Source organism: Labeo rohita, unplaced genomic scaffold, assembly GCF_022985175.1.
Source record: "Labeo rohita strain BAU-BD-2019 unplaced genomic scaffold, IGBB_LRoh.1.0 scaffold_437, whole genome shotgun sequence".
Taxonomy (NCBI): domain Eukaryota; kingdom Metazoa; phylum Chordata; class Actinopteri; order Cypriniformes; family Cyprinidae; genus Labeo; species Labeo rohita.
The window spans coordinates 33158-56238 of NW_026129355.1; the positions used below are offsets into that span (position 1 = coordinate 33158).

General features: G+C 36.6%; 1 protein-coding gene across 1 annotated transcript; it reads right to left on the minus strand.

Moving 5' to 3' along the window:
* Positions 1–3622: 3622 nt before the first annotated feature.
* On the minus strand, positions 3623–20212 carry LOC127160715 (ribonuclease inhibitor-like). The gene is made up of 6 exons (XM_051103372.1): positions 20188–20212; positions 16272–16346; positions 15078–15255; positions 8649–8822; positions 4633–4679; positions 3623–4538 (listed from the first exon to the last, which is right to left on the minus strand). The coding sequence occupies exons 1-6, from the start codon at positions 20210–20212 to the stop codon at positions 3979–3981; spliced, it is 1059 nt and encodes a 352-aa protein (XP_050959329.1). The 3' UTR covers positions 3623–3978.
* Positions 20213–23081: the final 2869 nt, after the last annotated feature.

The following is a 23081-nucleotide window of genomic DNA, read 5'->3' on the forward strand; positions in this document are numbered from 1 at the left end:
CCCTTCCAAAATACACTCCTCGTTCTGAGTCTGAGCCTATAGAGGAAAGACACAAACAGAGCAACAAATTTCTGAGTCTCCCATCCGGTGATGATAGCAGATCAACCTCAGTTCTGAGTCTGAGTCCTGCGAGGGGAAGGACAATAATAGCTACACCAGTTCTGAGTCTGTGACCCACAAGGGTGAGACAACAACAGATACCAAATCTGAGTCTACAGCTTTTGAGGCAGCAACAGATATGACCACGTTCTGAGCCTCCATCCCTCCAAGGAAAGAAATAATCTACGTTCAGAGTTTTTGTCCAGCGAGACAACAGATGCAGCGTCCTGAGCCTCCATCCTAGTGGGAAAAAGCGGATTGACCAAGTTCACCTCCCTAGTTTGGCGAAAGCGAAATTCACTATAGGAGTGAGATCACTTTCTGCTCTCACATTATGTAAATATTGATTTTATATTATGTGAACACATATTTGCAGTGACGACAGATGAAAAACATGTTATAAATGACTGTAGTCTTTATGAAATGTGAATGAAGTCCCTCTCTGATTCACTGCAGCACACGGGACAAAGACTCCAGTTTCAGGACTGTCCCGCACTGAGATCAGCTGAGCTGATTCACTGTGAGAGAAATAATTACTGCATCAATGAACTATAATCTGACTACTGTAGTGTAAACTCTCACATCCCTTTACTTTACTATGGTATTTCTGTAAACATTACTATCTGACCACAGTAAATGCTCATAAGGCTCATCTTACATTATATTCATAAAAATTATGGTGAGTGATTTCAGAAAAAGAAAAACCTTTATTAATTTGTAGAATTTGTTCTAAATATCCAAGAAAAAAATAATGTATTTGTGTGAAAATATGCTATTTGTGTGAATGAATATTTGTGAATTCACATGTTGATTATCAGATATTAGCAAATTTTGTCGATGACGTCACAGTTTGATTGTGGTGTGTGAATGTGTATTGAATCAGATTGACTGCAGTGAAACTGAGAGTGAATGAGTTTGTTGATTTGTGATTGACAGAACAGGATTTGTGCTCCTGCAGTGAAGAGTTTGACAAGATGAAACTCTTGTGTTTGTGAGACACAAATAAATCTACACTTTGCAAATCTGAAAAGATTTTTCTCAGTGATTCAAATGTCCTGATCGACGTGTGTGAATAAAAACTCTACAAATACAAATAAACTTCACAAATCAGAGAAAAACTATTATTATTATAATTATTATGCATTGTAATTGTTATAATAGTAAGCAGACATACAAATAAATATATTTAGCATTATTATTATTAATATTATTATTATTATTATTATGTTATTAACAGATAAATTATTTTGTAATTGCAATATGTACATCAACATTAATTATTATTATCATTATTATTATTATTATTATTATTATTGCAATTTTTAGTAATACTATTTAAAATATATATATATATATATATATATATATATATATATATATATATATATATATATATTTTTTTTTTTTTTTTTTTTTTTTTTTTTTTTTTTTTTTTTTTTTTTTGTTTTTTTTTTGCACAAAAAAAGAAATACAACACCAAGAACATACTGATACATATTCAGTGCTGGAGAAGGCAAAAAGCCAGTATGGCTTATCTAAAGCCTCCACCAAAGAAAGATAAAACATAGCCAAAGAATGCAAAACACAAAATAATACAACTCATACAACAAACAAAAAATATGTCACGACAATACTAGTGATAAAACAACAAGCGTTTCACAGTAAAATGAAAATACACTGAAAAATATAGAATCAACTAATTGCACAAGCTAGTTCATCAGCAAACCTCTTAAAACTCTTTTAAAGCTCTCTATTGAGGTGCATTGTCTCGCCACATGAGAAAATCTATTCCATATCTGAGTACCTTTAAATCTTATTGAAAATTGTCGTGAAGTTTGTAGTGAAGTTTGGAGGATGGAGATCCATTACCTGCCTAGTATTATGGGCATGAACAGCTGAGTTAGCTTTAAAGTATAATGTAAACTGGCCAGGAATCTTTCCTTCCGATGAAAATAATTTGTACATAAAAACACATATTTGGAAGATATTAATGTCAAAAATTGATAAAATCTGCAATTTCTTAAATAGCAAAGCTGAAGATGTGTGTGAACCTGAATGAGCCGCTATCCTGACAAACCGTTTCTGGAGAATTAGAATTCTATGTAGCTTTGTTGGAAATGTGCTCCCCCACACCATGTTAGAATATGACAAATACGGATAAATTAAGCTATAATATAGGGTATATTATTTCTACTTATGCAAATAAATAAAAACTCTTAAATTACTGTTACATATTGCACTGTAAAATAAAAGTTCAGTATTTAATAATAATAATAATAATAATAATAATAATAACAACACAAATAATAACTAAACATTTTTTTATTTTAATCAATTTAACAAATGAGAAAAAAATACAATTGCAATAATCCAACTATTCTGTAAAATAAAAAGGGAGTATTTAATAATGCAACAATATCTAAAATACTACTTAAAATAGTTTTTTCTTTAATATAACAATTAGAACAAATCAACAACAACAATAATAAAAATAATAATAATAAGAGCTTTGATAAATACTATTTAAATGATAACAGATCCATAAAATTTGTAGTTGTAAGTAAAAAAATAAAATAAAATCTGTATTTAAATTCTCATTATTATTATTATTATTATTATTATTATTAATGAATATTGAGTTTTTATGTTATTACAATATTATTATTGCAATTACAACAGCTTTATTTTATTATTATCTTATATTAAATAATATTTTGGCTTTTACTGAATAAAAAAGAAGATATCTATTGACTTTTCGTTAAGAAAATATTAAAGTATTATTGCATTAAGTTTTGTTTTTGTAATTTGAATAATCGAATTATAATTAATTTTACTGATAAATTTGTTATGTTTATTGCTTTTTTATTATTATTTTATTACTTTATTATAATATTTATTATAATTTACATTATAAAAATAGACAAAATAATTGTATTTTATGATTAAAATGCTGACTTTTAATGATATATGATTATTGTAATATTCAGTTTTTTTTACTATTCATAGTTCATAGTTTTCATATTCAGTTTTTTTTTATAAAATTAATATTTATTATTGTTATTATTATTAATAAATGCATTATTACATACATGCATACATACTATTTATTTAAGAGCACAGGAGTATTATAATCATAACATATTTTTATTGATTTGTTATAATTGCAATAATTGAATTTGAAACAATTAAAATTAATAAAAAGTGTTGATACAAATATGTCAGTTAAAGTAATGTTTGCATTACATCTATAATACTTGTTCATATTAATTCAATATACAAAAAGTAAAAAAAAAAAAAAAAACAGTAAATAAAAATATGATTTTTGTCTATAAATATACTGTGATTAAAACATGAAACTCAGAAAATATTTAAAAATATATTCTGACAGCTTCTTTCACTTATTAAAAAAAATCTTATAATCATTTAAAACAGCTTTGCTGCAGTTACAATAAATATATTTTATTAATGCTGTGATTAATGTCATATTTTATAATGTCAGAAACTCATTTCAGTCTTGTGAGGAATCGATTATATTCATGATACAAACATCAATTAAAATCTCAAGTTGATTTTTCATTGTTTTATTATTTCTGTACAAAAAAATAGAGAAATTAATGACATGTTCTTCATCAATCATGATTGTGACATTTTGACACTGTAATAAAATGAGTTGATGAGTCACAGCAATAAAATCACAAATACACACTGATGTTTCTGTCTATATGGTGATTTCTGGCACATTTATTCTGTTATTTGAGTGACAGAAGTTGAGCTGCAGTATTAATGTCATGAAGAGACTCAATAACATCTCACTCTTACTGATTCATCATCAGCTCAAAGCATTATGGGTAGAATCTCTCATCAGTCTATTCTGATTCATCAACACAGTTTCACTGATGATTCAAGATAAACATAAAACCCAGGATAGAGCGGCTGAGTGAATGTGATCTGTTCTGTGTGGATGAGACTCATTGTGTCAGAGACGCTGTAGAAGGACAGAGTTCCTGCACTCACATCCACATACACTCCTACTCTATAGATATCATCAACATCATCATCATCATCAGACACTCCTACTCTACGACTGATGATGGGCTTCACAGGGAGATCAGTCTTTATCTTATTGTGTATGAATGAGTAACTGTCAGGAGAGCAGATCAAACTCCAGGACTGATCATTATATCCAAACCAACACTCATCACCCAATCCTTTCCTGCTGATGCTCTTATATGACACTGATATATACACATCTCCATTCCACTCAATCTCCCAGTAACAGCGTCCACACACACTCTCTCTACACAACACCTGATGACACACATCAAATCTGTCTGGATGATCAGGATATGACTGATATTTATCCACACGTGTCACCTTTCTGTTAGAGAGAATGAGTTCGTTGTTTGCTGTGTTTGGATCCAGTGTGAGAAAACAAATCCCTGAACACAAGAACAAACACATTTATAACACAACAACAATCACTACAGCTGTGTGTGTGTGTGTGTGTGTTTGTGTGTGTGTTTGTAGACGTACATTTCTTCAGTCCTGCTGTAATCCTGGATTCTCCTCCATGATCCACACTAGAAAACACACACATTCAGACAGTCAACAAACTGTTGCTATGCAGTTGCCAAGGTACTCAGGGTGGTTGCTAGGGAGTTGCTATGTAGTTGTCAAGGTACTTGGGTGTTTGCTATGCAGTTGCCAACGTACTCAGTGTGGTTGCTAGGGTGTTGCCATGTAGTTGCCAAGGTACTTGGGTGGTTGCTATGCAGTTACCAATGTACTAAGGGTGGTTGCTAGGAAGTTGCCATGTAGTTGCCAAGGTACTTGGATGGTTGCTATGCAGTTGCTAAGACACTCAAAGTGGTTTCTGGGATGTTACTATGTAGTGCCTAGGATGTTCAGGGTGGTTTCTAGAGTGTTCCTATGTAGTTGCTAAGGTGCTTGCTAGGCTGTTGCTATATGGTTGTTAAGTTACTTGCTTTGTGGTTGATAATACGTTCTGGGTAGTTGCTAGGGTGTTGCTATATGGTTGCTAGGGTAATTGGAGTGGTGGCTAGACTGTTGCTATGTTTTTGCCAAGGTACACAAGGTGGTTGCTAGGGTACATGGTGTAGTTACTAGTAGGGCTGTGTATCTGGATACGGGACTGCAGTGAATTTCAGCAGAATTGAGTGAAACAGCTGTTTATTACACACTGAATACTGTAGATCATTGATAACTACAGATAGTTGAGCTCATATATTCATAAAATGATCTTTACATTACTGGTAAGTGATCACTGCACAAATAATAACACAATCTCTACATTAAAAAAATAAAAATAAGAAGTGTTGTAAACTAATGCACTTCACTGTAGTTCACACACACACACACACATTCAGACACAGACCTGCAAATTTTACCAATAAAATATTTTAACTGCTGAAGAGCTGCATGATCTTCCTCTGCAAGGAGTTTATAACACTGTTATTTGAATCAATTAAAGTCACAGCTGCACTGATAAATGATAAACAGCAAAAATGGAAGTAATCCATACATACAGTCTCTCCATCATAAATGAACACTTGATCAATGACACTTTTCTGAGAATAGATGATGACAAGTGGAGAGAGAGAGAACGTTCACATGGTTGCCAGGTTGACAAAAATAGGTAACACATTTAGCAGATATTTCAATATTACAGATGTGAATCTGTTTCAGTGATTACGTCTCTATATATCAGGCAACCTCAGTTGTGTTCCTCTGTGTCCAGATTCAACTTCGTAGTAGCCTATAATATACTCTATTCACTGTTTTATTTAAATTAAGTGCTCTCCACTGCTGTGCACCTGCTGTGAACTGAATCAGAAACAGCTGCATCAATACCCTTATCAAGTAGTACTTTGTCATATGTATTGAACACAGTCCTAGTTTCTAGGGTCTTGCTATGCTGTTCTAAAAAAATAAATAAATATAATTAAATAAATTGTTGTGAAATATTATTACAATTTAAAATAACTCAGAATGATTTCAAAAATAATGAAAAATTATTTCTGAAGGATCATGTGACTGAAGACAATGAAAACTGAAGTAATTGCTGATAAAAAAACAACTTTCAGAGGAATAATTTTATTTTTAAAATAGAAACTTATTTTATATTGCAATTTTACTTCATTATATTACTTTTACATTTATATTACTCTTTATTTTTGATCAAATAAATGCAGCCTTGATGAGGAACTTCTCATCAAGAACGGTAACCCCTTCTTTTCTCTCTTTGCCTCAGACAGCAGCCGTGACTGACTTGCCGCACTCACACATCACGGAACACTTTGAGCACGAGGAAGACGGAACACAGCGCACAGAGCACACAGGATTGAGCACCTCTCCCCTATTTTCACCGGTTCTCAATAAAATCCACCCTCCGCGGCTAATGGCTGACCTCTGCCGGCTGCTGCGGGTAAAACAGCTCCGCACCACTGTCTACCATTCGCAGACGGACGTGCTGGTGGAACGTTTCAACCAAACCCTTAAACAAATGTTACGGCTTTCAGCTCTGAAAAACAGAACGAGTGAGCAGATGCACACACTGCCCTATTTATACCCGGATGTCCGGGGCGTGGCCAGCTATGCAAATTCTGCACACCCAATTTCACTGGCCTTTTTCAAAACTGTCAGAGGTGTTTGGGCTCCTAAGAGCGACCGCTAGTGTCGTACACTACTCGACACAACTCGGAGTGTAAGACAGAAAGGGAACCAGAGTTACCCTCAGAAACACATTCATATGAACCCCCACACCAATATTTAGATTTTTCTTCTTATATTTCGAGAATCATGAACAATGAATTTGCTGTGCCTGTACGGTATTTCTAGTTATTGCGTTTATTCTGTCCTCTCTGTGACCATTCTGGCCACATGCATACTGCCGCTAAGTTCGGTTGTCAGTTCAACTTTTACTCCTTAATAGCATTCTGTACACACATAATTAAGTTAAATACGGGAGTGACAACCGCATTCAACAACTGAAAAAAATTGCCACACTGGTGAAAACAACATGAGATTTCACTTTCGAGACTCAGACGGTGTTTAGTGTCACAGCCAGCAGCAATGCCTTCAGCGCAGCTGTAAGTGATCCGCGTTTAAGAACGAGACAGCAGAAAGCTTGATTTTATAAAATCACTGTTTGTAATGTTTTGTTAATATTCTGACTGCACACAAATAAAGGTAGACCCTTTACAGTACCGAATGATGTATTACTCTTACCCTTGTGAGAAAAATGTAAGTGTTTTTAAATTGTTTCCACGGACAAAAAAATAAATAAAAATAAAAATCAAGTGTTTGCACTGGCTCCATGTCAAAGCGCACTTCAGCTTCCACTCTCCACACAAATGTTTGGATATGTGCCTAATAGCGTACATTTATCTAAGTTTAATGTTTAAAATAGTATTGTTATATACTTGAACTGATTTTACATATATAGATTTTTATTTTAGGCAAGTTGTGATGATTTGAGAAGGCAAATGGATCAAACAGAACAGTCTTCCGCTGGCCGTTGTTTGTTACTTTTAAAACAAAATCAAATATTTAAACAAAACATTAGAAAAAGTTTTCTAAATTAACTTAATAAAAAAAATGAAACAAAATATTATCACTTTGCCATTACATACAAAACAGAATAGCTGAAATAGTAGTATAAGCTGTTTTAGTAGAAGGGGGGAAAACCTCGGGTTGGACTCTGGCTTTAATGCATGTGTGCAAAACCGAACTAAGCAACTAGTTGTTAATGAGGCTTTTAATGTGCATAGATGTGTCTCTCTTCTGTAGTATGTGTGGTGAGTCCATGGGTAATTCACAGGGAAAGAAGTACCAGAGCAACAAGAGCCTTGACTCGCTTGTGTTGCCAGATCTTGGTAGAAACCATAAAAAAATGAAGTATATCCAAATGCTTTATGCTAAAAATAATACCAACATATAGTGACCCAAAATGCGCTTGTTATGAGTGATAATGGCAACACAGACAGCACGCACTCTGTTAAGCAGGATGAACAAACATAAACAAAACACAATGCCTCTGTGCACAATAATCGCGGTTGTCTGAATTGACCGCAGTTAGATGAAATAACCGCGATCAGACGGTTATTTAATAATCACGACAGGCCTAGTCGTGAGTGGGGTGTATATGTAATATATAAATATATATATATCTATATGTATATCTATATATTATATATATGTATAGTTCTCTGTGTGGAGACTGGCTGTTGTCAGACTCCTTGTGCAAGCAAAAATTTCAATGGATTATTACAATTAATGACAAAATGAATGTTTGGAAATGTAAACTGATATTTTATACTGACACACTACAGCAAAAGATAGAAATAACACATTAAACCATTTTTTTAGCTGGTGAAAATACTAGTAGCCTAAGACTTCCACATAGTATATAAATGCGTGTGTGTACGTAAAATATATAAATATGACCTCGTGTACAGTAAATATATATATAGCACATAGTCACTGAAGAGTTGAAATAGAAAAGTCTAAAATTTTCCTGCTAGACATACTTGAGTTTGTCCAGTGAGCAGGTTGAATCCAACTGTTTTTCAGTGAGTAGTTTGACTCCTGAATCTCCTGGGTGATTGTAGCTCAGATCCAGCTCTCTCAGGTGTGAGGGGTTTGAACTCAGAGCTGAAAACACATAACGACAGCCTTTCTCTGTCACCATACAGCCAGACAATCTGAAACACAGCAATAGTCCATGTGACAATCAGACAAATCTCTATCACACATTTTAGTCATAAATTATTCATATATGGTTGTGTTATAAACAAATGTATATGGAAAAAAATATGAAATGTCATGTACACATTATAAATCATATGATGGAAATGCTGTCCAATGGAGTTGTGTTACCAGTGTTACTGGAAAAACATCACTTAAAAACAGTTTAATATAACTTTATTTTTTCATCTATTTGATGTCATTTTCTACATTTTTTTAAATTTGTATTAATCACGTTAAAAAACAGCGGTGAATCAGAGGTAAAAATGATATAAATACTGTTCAGTTTCCCGCAGAAACTGGTCGTTTCATGTCTTAGGACACCAGTGTCCACGCGAGTCGCAGGGTTTAATTTGGTTTTGTTTGTGTATGTTTTTTTTTACTCTCAAAGATTTGGTAGCCATTGATTGTCATTATATGACTGACAGACTGCAACGGTTTGAGTTAAAAATCTTTGTTTGTGTTCTACTGAAGAAACAAAGCCACCTACATCTTGGATGCCCTGGAGGTAAGCAGATAAACTTAATTAAAATCAAATTTTCATTTTTGGGTGAACTATCCCTTTAAAGGCTGACTTATTCCAAAATAACTCTATTTTTGACAAGAAAATGCAACAAATGCATATTATTTACATGTTGCATGTCAGGTCTATGTGGTGTGTAAGACACTCTTGCTCATATGTGAGAATCACAGAGCACTCTCAGCTAAGTGATGGTGAGGTTGGCGCCGTAACACTAGAGTTTAAGGTAAATTTGTAATTTCTGTATACTGATTTGCAGGGCTATACAGTGCAACCATTTCAGTCACATTTGTGACTAAAAACTACTGCAAAAACTACTGCATGTAGTTAGTACACTGTAAAAAATATTCCATAAAATTTACGGTAAAAAACTGGCAGCTGTGGTTGCCAGAATTTTACCGGAAAAAATACGGTAGCAACATTTTGTGTTTTGCGGTTTTCGCTTAAATTTACAGGTAAATACTGTAATTTCATTAACTGATATAATGTTAATGTACCAACCTATTGAAGTACTGAAATATTTTGTGTACTTTTGTAATACACTGATGACCACCAAAAGCAGGTGGTGATGATAAAGTCAAATGACGAACCAAAGCCCATCACAAACAGCTTTTAAAAATTAACATATATAGAAGGTGCAAAGTGTCATTCACACAAACACTAAACACCATCATGGTAACAGACATGAAACTGAAATAATGCATAAACATTAATTTAACAACATCAGATGTAACATACAACCCTAATGTACAAAACAGCTAAGAAAAAACTAAGAAAAAATGGTTATTTCAACAAAAAACCATCACATTTAATAAAAAAAAATGTAACACAGGGAATTCTGGGAATGTCACGGTACAATGTTTACTGTAAATTTCACTGTTCACTGTAAATTTTACGGCCTTTTACCGTTAACCATTTAACAGGATCTAACAGCATTTTACTGTAGCATTTTTACAGTATTTTTACTGTTAAATTCACGGTAATTTTTTACAGTGTAGTAAGCAACTACTAAGTACCATGTAAAAATATTTAGGAGCACCAGTGTGACTGACTTGATCAGTATATTTGTGTTTGCACACAGGGGAGCTTCAAAGGTTTCTACTTTCAGCACTTTTTTGCAGTGTTAGGTAATGTATCACAGACATTTCTCATATCTCATTCCTTGAACACAGTGTTAATCAGAATCCACTCTGCTCAAAACAAGAGTTCAGTGCTGAGTTATGCAAGCTCACAAATCTCATTTCTCTCATTATAACAAACTAAGTGTAGACAGGGTGTGCATAAGAGATTCACTGTGCAGTGTAGGGAGCTTCATTAATTAAAATCTAACTTTGTGAGATCATGATAAACTAAGATGGGTGACAACTTTTATGAACTATTAAGGGAGTTTGCAAATCTAATATTGATTTAATACAAAGTTCAATAAACAAGAAGTTAATATTAAATGACTTTGTCTGCACTGTTAGACATCTCTGCAATTTCTACAGTTATTAACTGTACATCACCCAGTATAATACTGCAGATATATTAACACTGTAGATTTGCAGTAAATAACTGTAATAACTATTGCATTATGGGAATTATTTGTGACATCAGACCGCACATACAGACCTTACTGTATTTTTTAAAATTGCTGTATACTACTGTATTTGCTGTAGCAGCCTCATTGGCGGTGTTCTATTGAGGTCGTTTAATTTTCCTTATTTATTATATTTGGCTTGACATGATTTGCCCTACACCGTGTCTACAATGCCACAACAGCTTGAGACGGACTACACTGGATGTGTTGCATCGCTTGTAATGATTGGAAATCCGTTTGTCCTTCATGTCAGACACAGTGCGAGCACTTGAAGTACATCTGTAAGTCAGAAATATACGGGGCATTACTTTGCTGTAAGCATCCACTGTAGATAGTATATTTAATGGGTTCTACATTGTCTTTTGTAGAGTCGCGCTGCGCCGCGCCACTCGTCCGGGGATGAACCCGTGAAAGAGCTCCGGAGAACGTCTACACTGTGTGTCGATGCAATTTAAGAAAGATTAAGACAAGCGAGTAAGGTAAAAATATATATACATTTGTCAGTGTTTGTCAGATTTTTGCACACCAGTTTAACCTAATAATATTTACCCGTCAACATGGCAGTTACAAACTTTACTATAGTAAACTGTGCTGTAGTTTTAAACTGCTTTTGTCAGCTTATTACATTAAGTTACCGAATTAAAATAAGTTTTAACGCTTATCTTATATTAACGTTAGGTTAACTATTGTGAAATTTTGTTCAGGTGTTAGTATAATGTTGGCCAGTAGCCAAAAGGTTGTAGGTTTGGCAGATGGCTGTGTATTCTTTGGCTGCATGTCTTTTTCTCCATTATGTTTCTGTTTTAATTGAATGCCAGTAGTACCTATGTAGAGTAAAAATAAAATAAATTTAAATGAATTCAATATAAAAAATATAAAATCTACTGAAATCTATATTAAAATGAATGAATTACAGTAGTATACTGATGAATTTGACTTTTTTTATAGTATTTGACTGTTAGTATTTTACAGTTTGCAACTGTAAATTAAAAACAGTTTGCTACTGTAAATTCTAATTACAGTAACTTACTGACAACAGTGTTTCCAGTAAGTTACTGATTCAATGAGTCAATGATTCAGTTACCCATTCATTAAGACATCCATCCTTTCCTGAATGAATCAGCTTTTTAAAGGAATCAACTGAATGAATGATTCAATGATAAAATCAGTGACTTGACACCACCTGCAGGCAGTTTTAATTTCATTTATAAAGTACCATCATTTAATATTTATAGAAACAATATTTGTCACCTCTGAGCCACATCATGTCACCTCTGAGCCTCATTAACCCTTTCACGTGATTTTAAAATATTCTAGCTGCACCCCCAGAGTGAGTTTTTTTTAGGCAACCGTTATTTAGAACGTATAGCCTTATTGTTTCCATGGCGATGCGTCGTGTTTGTCACGTGACACAACGCAGCCACAATAGCGCTGTATGACACAGGTATCACTTTTATATAGTTTTTCCCTTTTTATTATTAATATTCACAAATGTGCTCACTGTATTATGAAATGTCTGATATTCCGATTCTGAAATATGTGCAAGTAAATGTATTTGGAGGTTTAAACACTTTTAGAATGACTGCGTTAGTTGATCTACACCAGGTGATGGGCGCCGCCATGTTAGTTCACGCTGAATCTGAGCTGTGGGATTTACTAAACGCAAATTCATCCTCTCCTCCCGAAAAACATTAAAGTAAGTCTCTGGTGAGCTTGGAGAAGAGCAGAGTAAACTTTATAGTTACCTACACAATGTGTATATGATATCAATAAAACATGTCGTCAGATAACATTTGTAAGGATCATTATTGCCGCTGCCATAGACATCGGCGTGTATTTTGCTAACTATAAATGCATCGTTTTACATTGACTTATGTGTATTTAAATGTCTGGAACCTAAAATAAGCATTATATGGTTGAAAACACGGAATAGTTGCGATAATATGACAAGCGCTCAGCACGTCCGATCTGGCTCAGCGCCAGCCAAAGCAGATTTGAATTCAGCAGTTGATCACGTGACGCACTGAACGTTCGAATCACACCGGTGTGATCGTACGTTCCAGGGACCAGCCATGAATGGCTGTAAGGCTATACGTGTGATCGTACGCGTGAAAGGGAATGTCTGTAAACACACCTACGTCCCACTTTTATGTTCTTCTTTGCACCTCTGTAGTGAAAATTAATTTTGTTAACTCTCTGGGGTCTGAGGGTGTTTTGGCACCCTGGAGAAGTTGTGACATGCCCTGACATTTGTGCTTTTTTCAGTATCTAAAAAACATATTAATGGCTGAAGTTTGATTACATTGTAATCAGCACAAACTGGGCTACAATAATTTGCAAGCAACATTAATGTACATTTTTGTGTTTTTGAGAAAACAACATTTATGCGGCGTGGTTAGTGAAAAACTAAAATTTTTAAGTCACTGAAATAAGGCCATGAAACACATTCAGAACATTTGTGCACAAGACTTTTGAGAACTGGATGTGGTAGTCTAGAGTTTTTTCTACAAGATGATGTGAAAATCATCTCATTCACGTGTTTACAGTAAACAATATATTGATTTAAATTTTCTAAGACATGTTTTGTGATTGAAAGGGAATATGCGAGGGAGTGACAACGGCCATGAATATTTAGTGATTTACACCTGAGAGACAAAAGGCCCTCCTCTAATGGCCCATCAATGAGACTGTGACTATCAGGTAGAAACAATGAGAGATTCAGAGAATGGAGTTTTAGACTATTTGTATTTTATTTACAACACAGTATCATCAAAACATACATAATGAAGGTCTGGTCTTCCTGTTCCGTTTCTAATTCATTTCATCACTGTTTGAAATATAAATCTTTCTCCTCCAGACTGGTCTTTTTCCAGTAACAAGATGCAAGTTGTCGGACGAACAATGAAGTGAAGTCTCAGTCTGTTTACATTCAGTTTGTGGGTTGTTTCGCCCATTGCTTTCTCCATCTGTGGCTGATTATAATGACAAACCTGTCCATTAGTTCATTGTGGGATTGTGAACAAATTAAAAATAATTAGGTCTGACGAGAAAGACTGGACACAGGGGTTGGTTTTATACAGATTACTTTAACACATGATATTTGTTTTTGATAAAACTTAAACCCCATTTAAAAGTAGACATATCAGGCTTTCTATAGATATCTCTCTCATGTCTCTGTCTTTAAGTATTCGCTCAGTTTTAGTTCATTTTATTGACGTTTTTTTAATGACGATAACTGGAGAACAATTCCTGCAGACTGCAGTACCCTGTTTGATTGCTTTATTTCACAAAACCACAGAGTGTTGTTGTTACTATGTACACAAATCAAAAGGACCTTACAGATTCCATTGATGTATTGCTCTTATCTCCAGATCAGAAAGTACAAGAAACTGAAGTTATATTTTGGTGTTATTAAACAGTGTATTCAAAATGCTCACAACACCCTTTTCGGGTAAAAAGGGTTAATAATACTTTTCATTTGATTGGTAACTTATTCTAATTAGAAATTAATTTGAAATTTTGATAAATCTTATAACACTTTAAATTTGACATAAAACAACACTTTAAATGAAGTTAGAAAAAATGGCATTACAAAGATATAAAAAAAGCCCCTGTAAATCACTTTGAGTGAAGGAGTCATCTCACAATACTGATCAGAAGGTTCTGAATAGTACAAGTGCTACTAAACAGAAAAGTAAGTGTAGAACCCTGATTTGATGTTAACATGTTAGCGTTCCACTGTACCGCCCGTTGTACATTCAGAGTTTAGTTACATTTTATTGTAATGCTAAGAGGTTAATATTAGATATTCTTCATGCTGCACTTCACTGCACTCCATTACACACACATTAGCTATTTGTTTGGATGACAAAAACAGCTGTCTAACAGTACATGTCAAGTCAACTGGTGATTAGGATGGCCAATTAAATAAAAGGGCAGATGTTTGATACATGTTGTATTTTCAAATCCAGAAAGACATTGAAAACAATAGATCATGAGCTTTTTGCATGAACATAAACATAGTGCCACACTGTATAATAATATCAAATTACATCGCAAGTTTTACAATTTGATAAACACACTTTACTTATTTATTTTATTGAAGCCATTTACCTCAGAATCTCCAGCTGACAGTTTGGACTCTTCAGTCCATCAGAAAGATGCTTCACTCCAGAATCCTGCAGGTCATTGTTACTTAGGTACAGCTCTCTCAGGATGTTTGAGTTGGATGAATTGTAAAGCTGAAGACAAACTTTCACAGGATTGAGTAGTGAGATTACATCCACATAGCCTGTATAAAAAATAAAACAAACAACTATATTGAAAACAAGTAAAAGGAGACCAACTAATCAGTAATTAAGAAAACAAATGACAACATACTTAGGAACCAACAAGATAAAAGAGAAAAAAATAAACACAGGAAAATAGAACTCAGATACAACAGGATGAAAAATAACATCAAAACAAGAGTCCCAGAACAGAAACAGAGCGTCATCCTTACAACACCAAACCTGGACAATTTACCCAATATTTTATGTACCAATAATTTTTCTTAACTTATGATACAATATACAGTAATCAACTGGGTAAAATGTGGGTGCAACTAAACAAAAGCCCTGGTTTTAAATTACTGCTGCTCAGAGCACATATTGTCTCAACCTACAGATCATGGTTGTATAAAAGGTTTAATGTGAATCAGAATTCACAGTGATTTATAATTCAGATTCAGTCAAGTATTTAAATTACCAAATCCAAATTACCAGTAATAAATCCACACATTACAATGTAGGCTACATATACATAAAGACCAAACGGTAAAACAATCATAATAAGGTGTTTTCCCATGATTTAAATGTTTAATTTGAAGTAACTAAAGGAAGGTTTCAACTGTAATCATGGTTCCCTGTAGAGTGAAACAAGACAATACATCTGGGATTTATTATTTTTTTTTTGTCATGTAACATAAACCCTGAATGTGCTCATGGAGTTGCACTCATGGTCATTTCTTTTCTTTCTTTGCTCTCTCTAGTGATGAGATGCTGATAATGATAATAATAATAACAACAAAAACAATATCATCATCAATATCAATATCATCATCATTTACTGATCAGGTGATTAGGATGGCCAATCAAATAAAATGTTTTAATTAAAACAGATATTGCATTTTTAAATTCAGATAGACATTGAAAACACTGGATCATGAGCGGCTTGCATGTTGATTAACATAGGCTTTACAGTTTAAACACTACATATTTTGTTAATTTATTTGATTGAAAACCATGTACCTCAGCATCTCCAGCTGACAGTCTGGACTTTTCAGTCCATCAGTAAGAAGTTTCACTCCAGAATGCTTCACGTCATTGTTACTCAGGTCCAGCTCTTTCAGGACAGAGTTTGAGGATTGTAAAACTGATGATAAACTCCCACAAGACTGAGCAGTGAGATTGCATCCAAATAACCTGTTTAAAGAACAAAACAAGTAAATTACCTTCCTTTAGATTTTAAATGAATGTTTCAGTAATGACATTTTTCATAAACATCTGTTACAGCAATGCAGGGAAGGAAAAGTGGGTCCAATAGCAGCAAGCTTGTATTTATTTAACCCTCTGGGGTCTGAGGGTGTTTTGGGGCCCTGGAGAAGTTCTGACATGCCCTGACATTTGTGCTTTTTTCAGTATCTTAAAAACATATTAATGGCTAAAGTCTGATTACATTGTAATCAGCACAAACTGGGCTACAATAATATGCAAGCAACATTAAAATACATGTTTGTGTTTTTGAGAAAACAACGTTTATGCGTGGTTAGTGAAAAACTAAAATCTTTAAGTCACTGAAATAAGACCATGAAACACATACAGAACATTAGTCCACAAGACTTTTGAGAACTGGATGTGGTAGGCTAGAGTTTTTTCTACAAAATGATGTGAAAATCATCTCATTCACGCGTTTACAGAAAACAATATATTGATTTAAATTTTCTAAGACATGTTTTGTGACTGAAAGGGAATATGCGAGGGAGTGACAACGACCATGAATATTGAGTGATCTACACCTGAGAGACAAAAGGCCCTCCTCTAATGGCCCATCAATGAGACTGGGACTGTCAGGTAGAAACAATGAGAGATTCAAAGAATGGAGTTTTAGACTATTTGTATTTTATTTACAACACAGTATCATCAAAACATACATAATGAAGGTCAAAAGCACATAATTGACTACACTGATCTAACCATAGAGACGTGAACAGACCTTGTGTCATTCCTGAAAACTTTTCTGGATTCTGTTCAACAAGTGAAACAAGTAAATTATACCTCATATTCAAGTGATTGCTGCTTCTTTCCATGGATTTAAGAAACAAAACTCATCATCAGTAGTCCAGTACGTTGTCTTACAATAAAAAAACAGTGTAGTTGAACATTTGATGTTGGTATAGCACTCTTCATGTAGCCTTCATCTGTGGTGCAGGAATCAGATCACTAGACAAAAAAAGAAAAGAAAAAAAAAACTGTGAGCATGTTAATATCAGGAGCATCTGTAATATATACATATAGTATGATTTTGTAGTCATAGACTCACACATGCTTTATACTATCTTTAAAAAATGGCATTTTATATCTGAGAAACTAATTATTATTGTTTAGCACGTTAAACACCTATTCATGGACAAAGTATTAATAATAAACTAATATTATCCTATTGTTATACAAACAATAAATAAATAAATAAATTTGAATTTATAATCATAAACACAAGAATGCTTTGTATGTAGGATACAATACAAAACCATTTTATGTCTGGGAAACTAATTTACTATTGTTAAGCACGTCATAAACATCTATTCGTGAACAGAGTATACGACAGTAGTTTGGTCTAAACAATCTTAGACTCTGTCATTCAGTGTTACAGTGTAAACACTATTACTTTTATATCGCGTCATTTTTATTTTATAGAACATTAAAAACATCCTGGCGTCGTCAAACATTTCGATGCAATGAAATGAAACATATTTCATAACGTTTCACTTTAACTTAAGTAGGCTAATGAAAGAAAGACTTACTCTTTCGGTGGATCTCCCCGTGCGTCGCATCGCGCTCTTCCTCTGAGGGAAATATAAATCTTTCTCCTCACAGCACGTCTTCTTCAGTAACAAGACTCAAGTAGCCGACATGAACAATGAAGTGAAGTCTCCCGCTTTGTTGACGTTGATGTGGGCGGTTCGCCGCTTGCGCCTCCACGTGGCTGATTATAATAACAAACCGAAAGCAGCTCGTGGGCGTGATCAAATTAAAAATAATTAGGTCTGACCAGAAAGACTGGACATCGAGTTGGTTTCATACAGATTACTTTAACACATGATATTTGTTTTCGATAAGACTTACTCCATTTAAAAGTAGACATATCAGGCTTTTTATAGATATCTCTCTCATGTCTCTGTGTGGAGTTTTAGTTCATTTTAGTGACGCATTTCTTAATGACGATCACAGAGAACAACGCGGCAGACTGCATACCCTGTTTGTTTGCTTTATTTCACAAAACCACAGAGTGTTGTTGTTATTATGAGTGTACACAAATAAAAGTGAATTCCTTACAGATTCCATTGATATATTGCTTTTATCTGTACGATCAAAAATGACGGAGAAATTGAAGTTCATTTTGGCGTTATCAGAAAAACGGCCACAAACCACGCTGGCGCGTTTTTCGACCCCAGAGGGTTAATTTAACAGAGAAGATTTTAGTGCTTGATTACTTATGCATGCTGGTGCATTTTTGGCAAGATACTTTCACCCGGCTGTTGTGAAGTATCTAAAGCATTGCTAATCAAGACTAATTATTGTGTTTGACACTGATAACGCTGCCTACATGAAGACGGCTTTTGTTGCTGCACTTCAGTCATTATTCCCAAACTCAACATAAACTGCATGGCCCACATCATGAACCTCATCGGGACTCTACAAGGGAGTTCACAGAAATGAAGGTAGGTCTGAATCAAATACAAGTCTCTGTACAAGACTAAGTAAAATTATTCTTTCCGATTCAAAATATCATAGATCAAACAATATCAGCCTAGTTGTATACTTTTTTTCTTAATTTTCAGAATTTTAATTACATGTAATGTATTGGTGTGAACACTGTATGCTTGGCCTTATTTTGACTCACATTTTTCATTCCCAGATGTGTGGCAGACAGGGGCGGATCTAGAAAATAATTTTTAGGGTGGCAAAGGGGTGGCACGGGGTCTATGAAGGGTGGCAACACCAAAGCAAGCCCCAATGCATAGTTTTTGGGGATTTATGGTCTGACACACACAGTTGTGTTCACAAATATTGTATTGCTGTTAAGTAATAATCTATACTGTTTAAAATGAAAAATAAATAACATTTCAGTGTCCATCATGGCACCATGTCAATAAACAATATAAAAAAAACTTCAACAGGTTATACAGTAAATGTTTGTAAGCTTGTATCACTAAAGAAGACATGCAAGTCTATTAAATTACTACTTAGATGGTACAGTAAGCATAAAAGCATGTGCGACGCGGCCGGCGTCAGCTTCTGTCTTTCAGCTGAGCACTCTGTGTTTGTCTGTTCACCCTGTTTTTCATGCAAGTTAGCACAACTTTTTTTTGAGATTGATGTCTGGTAGCAAGGGCAAAGAATTAGCAAAAAAGAGTGGTCAAAGCAGACCGCGTTACAGGCTGTGTGTTCCTCCCTGCAAACGCTACATTACTAGTGGGGATACACACAGCATGTGCGTGGTCTGCTTGGGAGCGGAGCACGCTGTGTCAGCCCTAGAGGGGGCTGACTGCCTGCATTGCGAGCTCCTTCCTTTGCGGACGCTCCGCTCCCGGAAGGCTCTCTTTGAGGAGGGAGCCTTCACCAGCGTACCCCAGGGTGCTGGTCCCGCTTCCGCCGAGGCGGAGCGGGTGCTACACTCTTAAGGTTCGCAAATGGATCTGTTGGAGGGAATGGAGACGGGTGACCCCCATCTCCTTCCTTACCCGGCAGATCCGTTAGCCTGTAACGCGGATCTCTGGGCGTGAGCAGGGTACAAAAATTGAGTGTCAATACTCGTGCTCCCCCGTCCCGGGACCGAGACCAGCGGCACTCTAGGCCGGGGTCCTCTAACGCGAGGCCCGATCTACGGGTCGTGCTTCAGTCTCGGAGGCCCCCCGGGAAAGCGGTCCTGACGCCATCTCAGGACCGCCGAGGGCAGCCCCTACCGGGGAAGAGTGGGTTGCACCGCATTACACGGTGTCCTTCTCTCCTCGGGGCCCTCGTGAGGTCAGTCTGCCACCCCTGCCAGAGCTACAGGGTGCAGCAGCCTCCGGCGAGCTCCTTGTCGCCGCGTTATGCTAGCGACAGATGCATCCCTCACCAGCTGGGGGGGCGGTCATGAGTGGTCGTCCCGCCCAAGGTCTGTGGAGTAGTCGCCATCTCAGCTGGCACATCAACTGCCTCGAGATGCTGCCCATATTTCGAGCTCTGAAGTACTTTCTCCCAGACCTGAGAGATCGCCATGTGTTAGTGTGCACCGACAACACAGCGGTGGTCTATTACATCAACCACCAGGGAGGTCTGCGTTCGCGCCCCTTATACAAGCTGGCGCACTAGATCCTTGTGTGGTCCCAGGACAAACTCCTCTCATTGCAAGCAGTTCACATTCCTGGGCATCTGAATGTGGGAGCAGACGTCCTGTCGAGGCAGGGGCCGAGGCCTGGGGAATGGATGGTTCACCCTGAGGTGGTGAAGCAGATTTGGAAAGTGTTCGGTCCACCTCAAGTGGATTCCTTTGCCACGAGGGAGAATGCTCAATGTCCACTCTGGTACTCTCTAGCTCATCCAGCTCCCCTGGGGCTGGATGCTATGGTGCAGACATGGCCGAGGCTATGTCTGTACGCCTTTCCCCCGATCGCTCTGCTCCCGGAAGTTCTGAAGAGAATCCGCAGGGACAGGGTCAGTTTACTGTTAGCAGCCCCACACTGGCCGGGCCGAGTATGGTTCTCGGACCTGATTTCTCTCCTCGACAGCTCTCCATGGGAGATTCCCGTCAGGAGGGATCTCCTCTCACAGGCGGGGGGTACCATCCTGCACCCCCGCCCAGAGCTGTGGAAGCTGTGGGTGTGGCCTCTGAGGGGGCACAGCTCTCCACAGGGTTATCCCACTCCACCCTGAAGGTCTATGTGGCGGCAATCTCGGCCTACCACGCCCCTCTCGGTGGCATGTCAGTGGGTAAAGACCCCCTGGTTGTACGTTTCCTCCACGGTGTGCTGAGGCTGAGGCCTCTGGTACGACCTCATGTCCCTACGTGGGACCTGGCTGTGGTGCTTGAGGCCCTCTGTAGGCCGCCATTCGAGCCTATAGAGGAGATTTCGGTTCAGTTTCTCACCATTAAGACTGCTCTGCTGCTAGCTTTAACCTTCCTCAAGCGGGGTGGGGACCTGCAGGCCCTTTCGGTGGCCCCTTCTTATGTAGGGTTTGCTCCTGGCATGACCAAAGCCTTCCTTTACCCTAAACCAGGGTATGTCCCTAAGGTCGCTACCACCTCACCACAGCCGGTTGTACTCCAGGCTATCTGTCCTCCTCCCTTTCGGGAGCCTGACCAGCAGAAGCTTAAGTGCATGTGTCCAGTACGTGCACTAGACGCTTATGTCCACAGAGCTGCCCTGTGGCATAATTGGACCAACTGTTCGTGTGTTACGGTCCCCCTAAGAAGGGTCGAGACGCTGCGTCTCGATCCATCCTTCCGGCATCCCTGCCGAGTGCTCGCTTCATTCTCCGAAGCTGATGCCGGCCGCGTCGCACAGGCTTTTATGCTTCCTGGTCGATGACATCATCCGCCCATGACGTATCGCCCTTCGATTGGCCTGATTACACATGTGTTCAGAGCGTGGTTCCCCCAAAGGTGTTCCCCTAGCGTTTTCGGAAGCAGCGCAGCGTCTCGTTCCCTCGAGGAACCAAAATTACATACATAACCTGGGACGTTTTAGTGCAAGTTTAAGATGTTAATGTCGATGATTTAATGTTTATTTCCTAACATTAGAAAGAAATATTATAATATCAAAGCGTTGAAACTGGATCAGTTTTGGAAACAATGTTTGATTTTCTGTTATTTACAGAGGTGGGAATGTCTGAAATAACACACTATCGACTATATAATCTTCATAGCAAGAGCCTAGCAACCACCCAGAATATCCTAGCAACCAACTAGCAACACTTTAGCAAACATCCAGAACATGTAACTGATCAAAATATTTATGTTTTTAAACAAGACTTTAAGACAAGCCAGCATACATTTGTCTTTCAAAAGTTTTAATCTTAAATGCTTACATTAATTAAAAAACTACATTTTTTTTTACTCCTGACACAAGACTGTATCTCTAGGTAGTCATTTCTCAGTTCTGCAAAAATGCAGTGGGCTACACATAAAAAAATGGTTATAAATAAAATTTGACAGTCACACTTTTGAAGGTATAGAACATGTGCTACAATTTACTGTACATATAGAATAGTGAAATGTCCATCATCTAATGCACTGGTACTGTACTATGTAATTATACTGTATTTGTAAGCATAATACCGATGTAAAAGATTTGTTAATTTCTCTCCTCTCTCCGTTGTTGGATGCAGAGATTCTGATTGGTGTGTCATCAGCTTTGCTACTTAATGTTTAACTTACTTATTGTTAAACTTTTTGAGAAATGTGTCTTTGTTTTGAGCACTGAATGAATGGTTTGGGAAAGTGAGCCAACTAAAATCAGTTACATTTTGTTAACAATTGAGAAACTGCAATACGACTAGATGCTTACCTAACTCTGCTATTAGTTTCTGTGATCGGCATCTTCTTATTGATTTCATGCTATTATTGTTTTGTCGGATACAGCAAAAAGGCCTATATCCATGATGAACGTGGAGAGAGCAGTCAGAGAATCGGATCACCAAACAATTACGCGATAAATCTCAGACATATCCGGATGGGATTAGATTTTTCAGAGGACTTCTGAGTTAGCCGAGAAGCAGTAATTATCTGATTCACAAACAAATGTTAAAGAATTAGTTAGTGAACTGGGCTGCGCTTTGTGTTTTTGACTCAAAAAGAACTGGTTCATACGAGTCA

What these genes read in the sequence shown, in the direction of transcription:
- LOC127160715 (XM_051103372.1), bottom strand. Translation starts at nt 20,212, where the DNA reads ATGCGGTGCAACCCACTCTTCCCCG. An exon ending in TGGACTGAAAAGTCCAGACT is followed by an intron (nt 15,256 to 16,271) that starts GTCAGCTGGAGA and finishes TTTTTTATACAG; the next exon opens with GCTATGTGGATGTAATCTCA. An exon ending in TGTCAGCTGGAGATTCTGAG is followed by an intron (nt 8,823 to 15,077) that starts GTAAATGGCTTC and finishes GCTGTGTTTCAG; the next exon opens with ATTGTCTGGCTGTATGGTGA.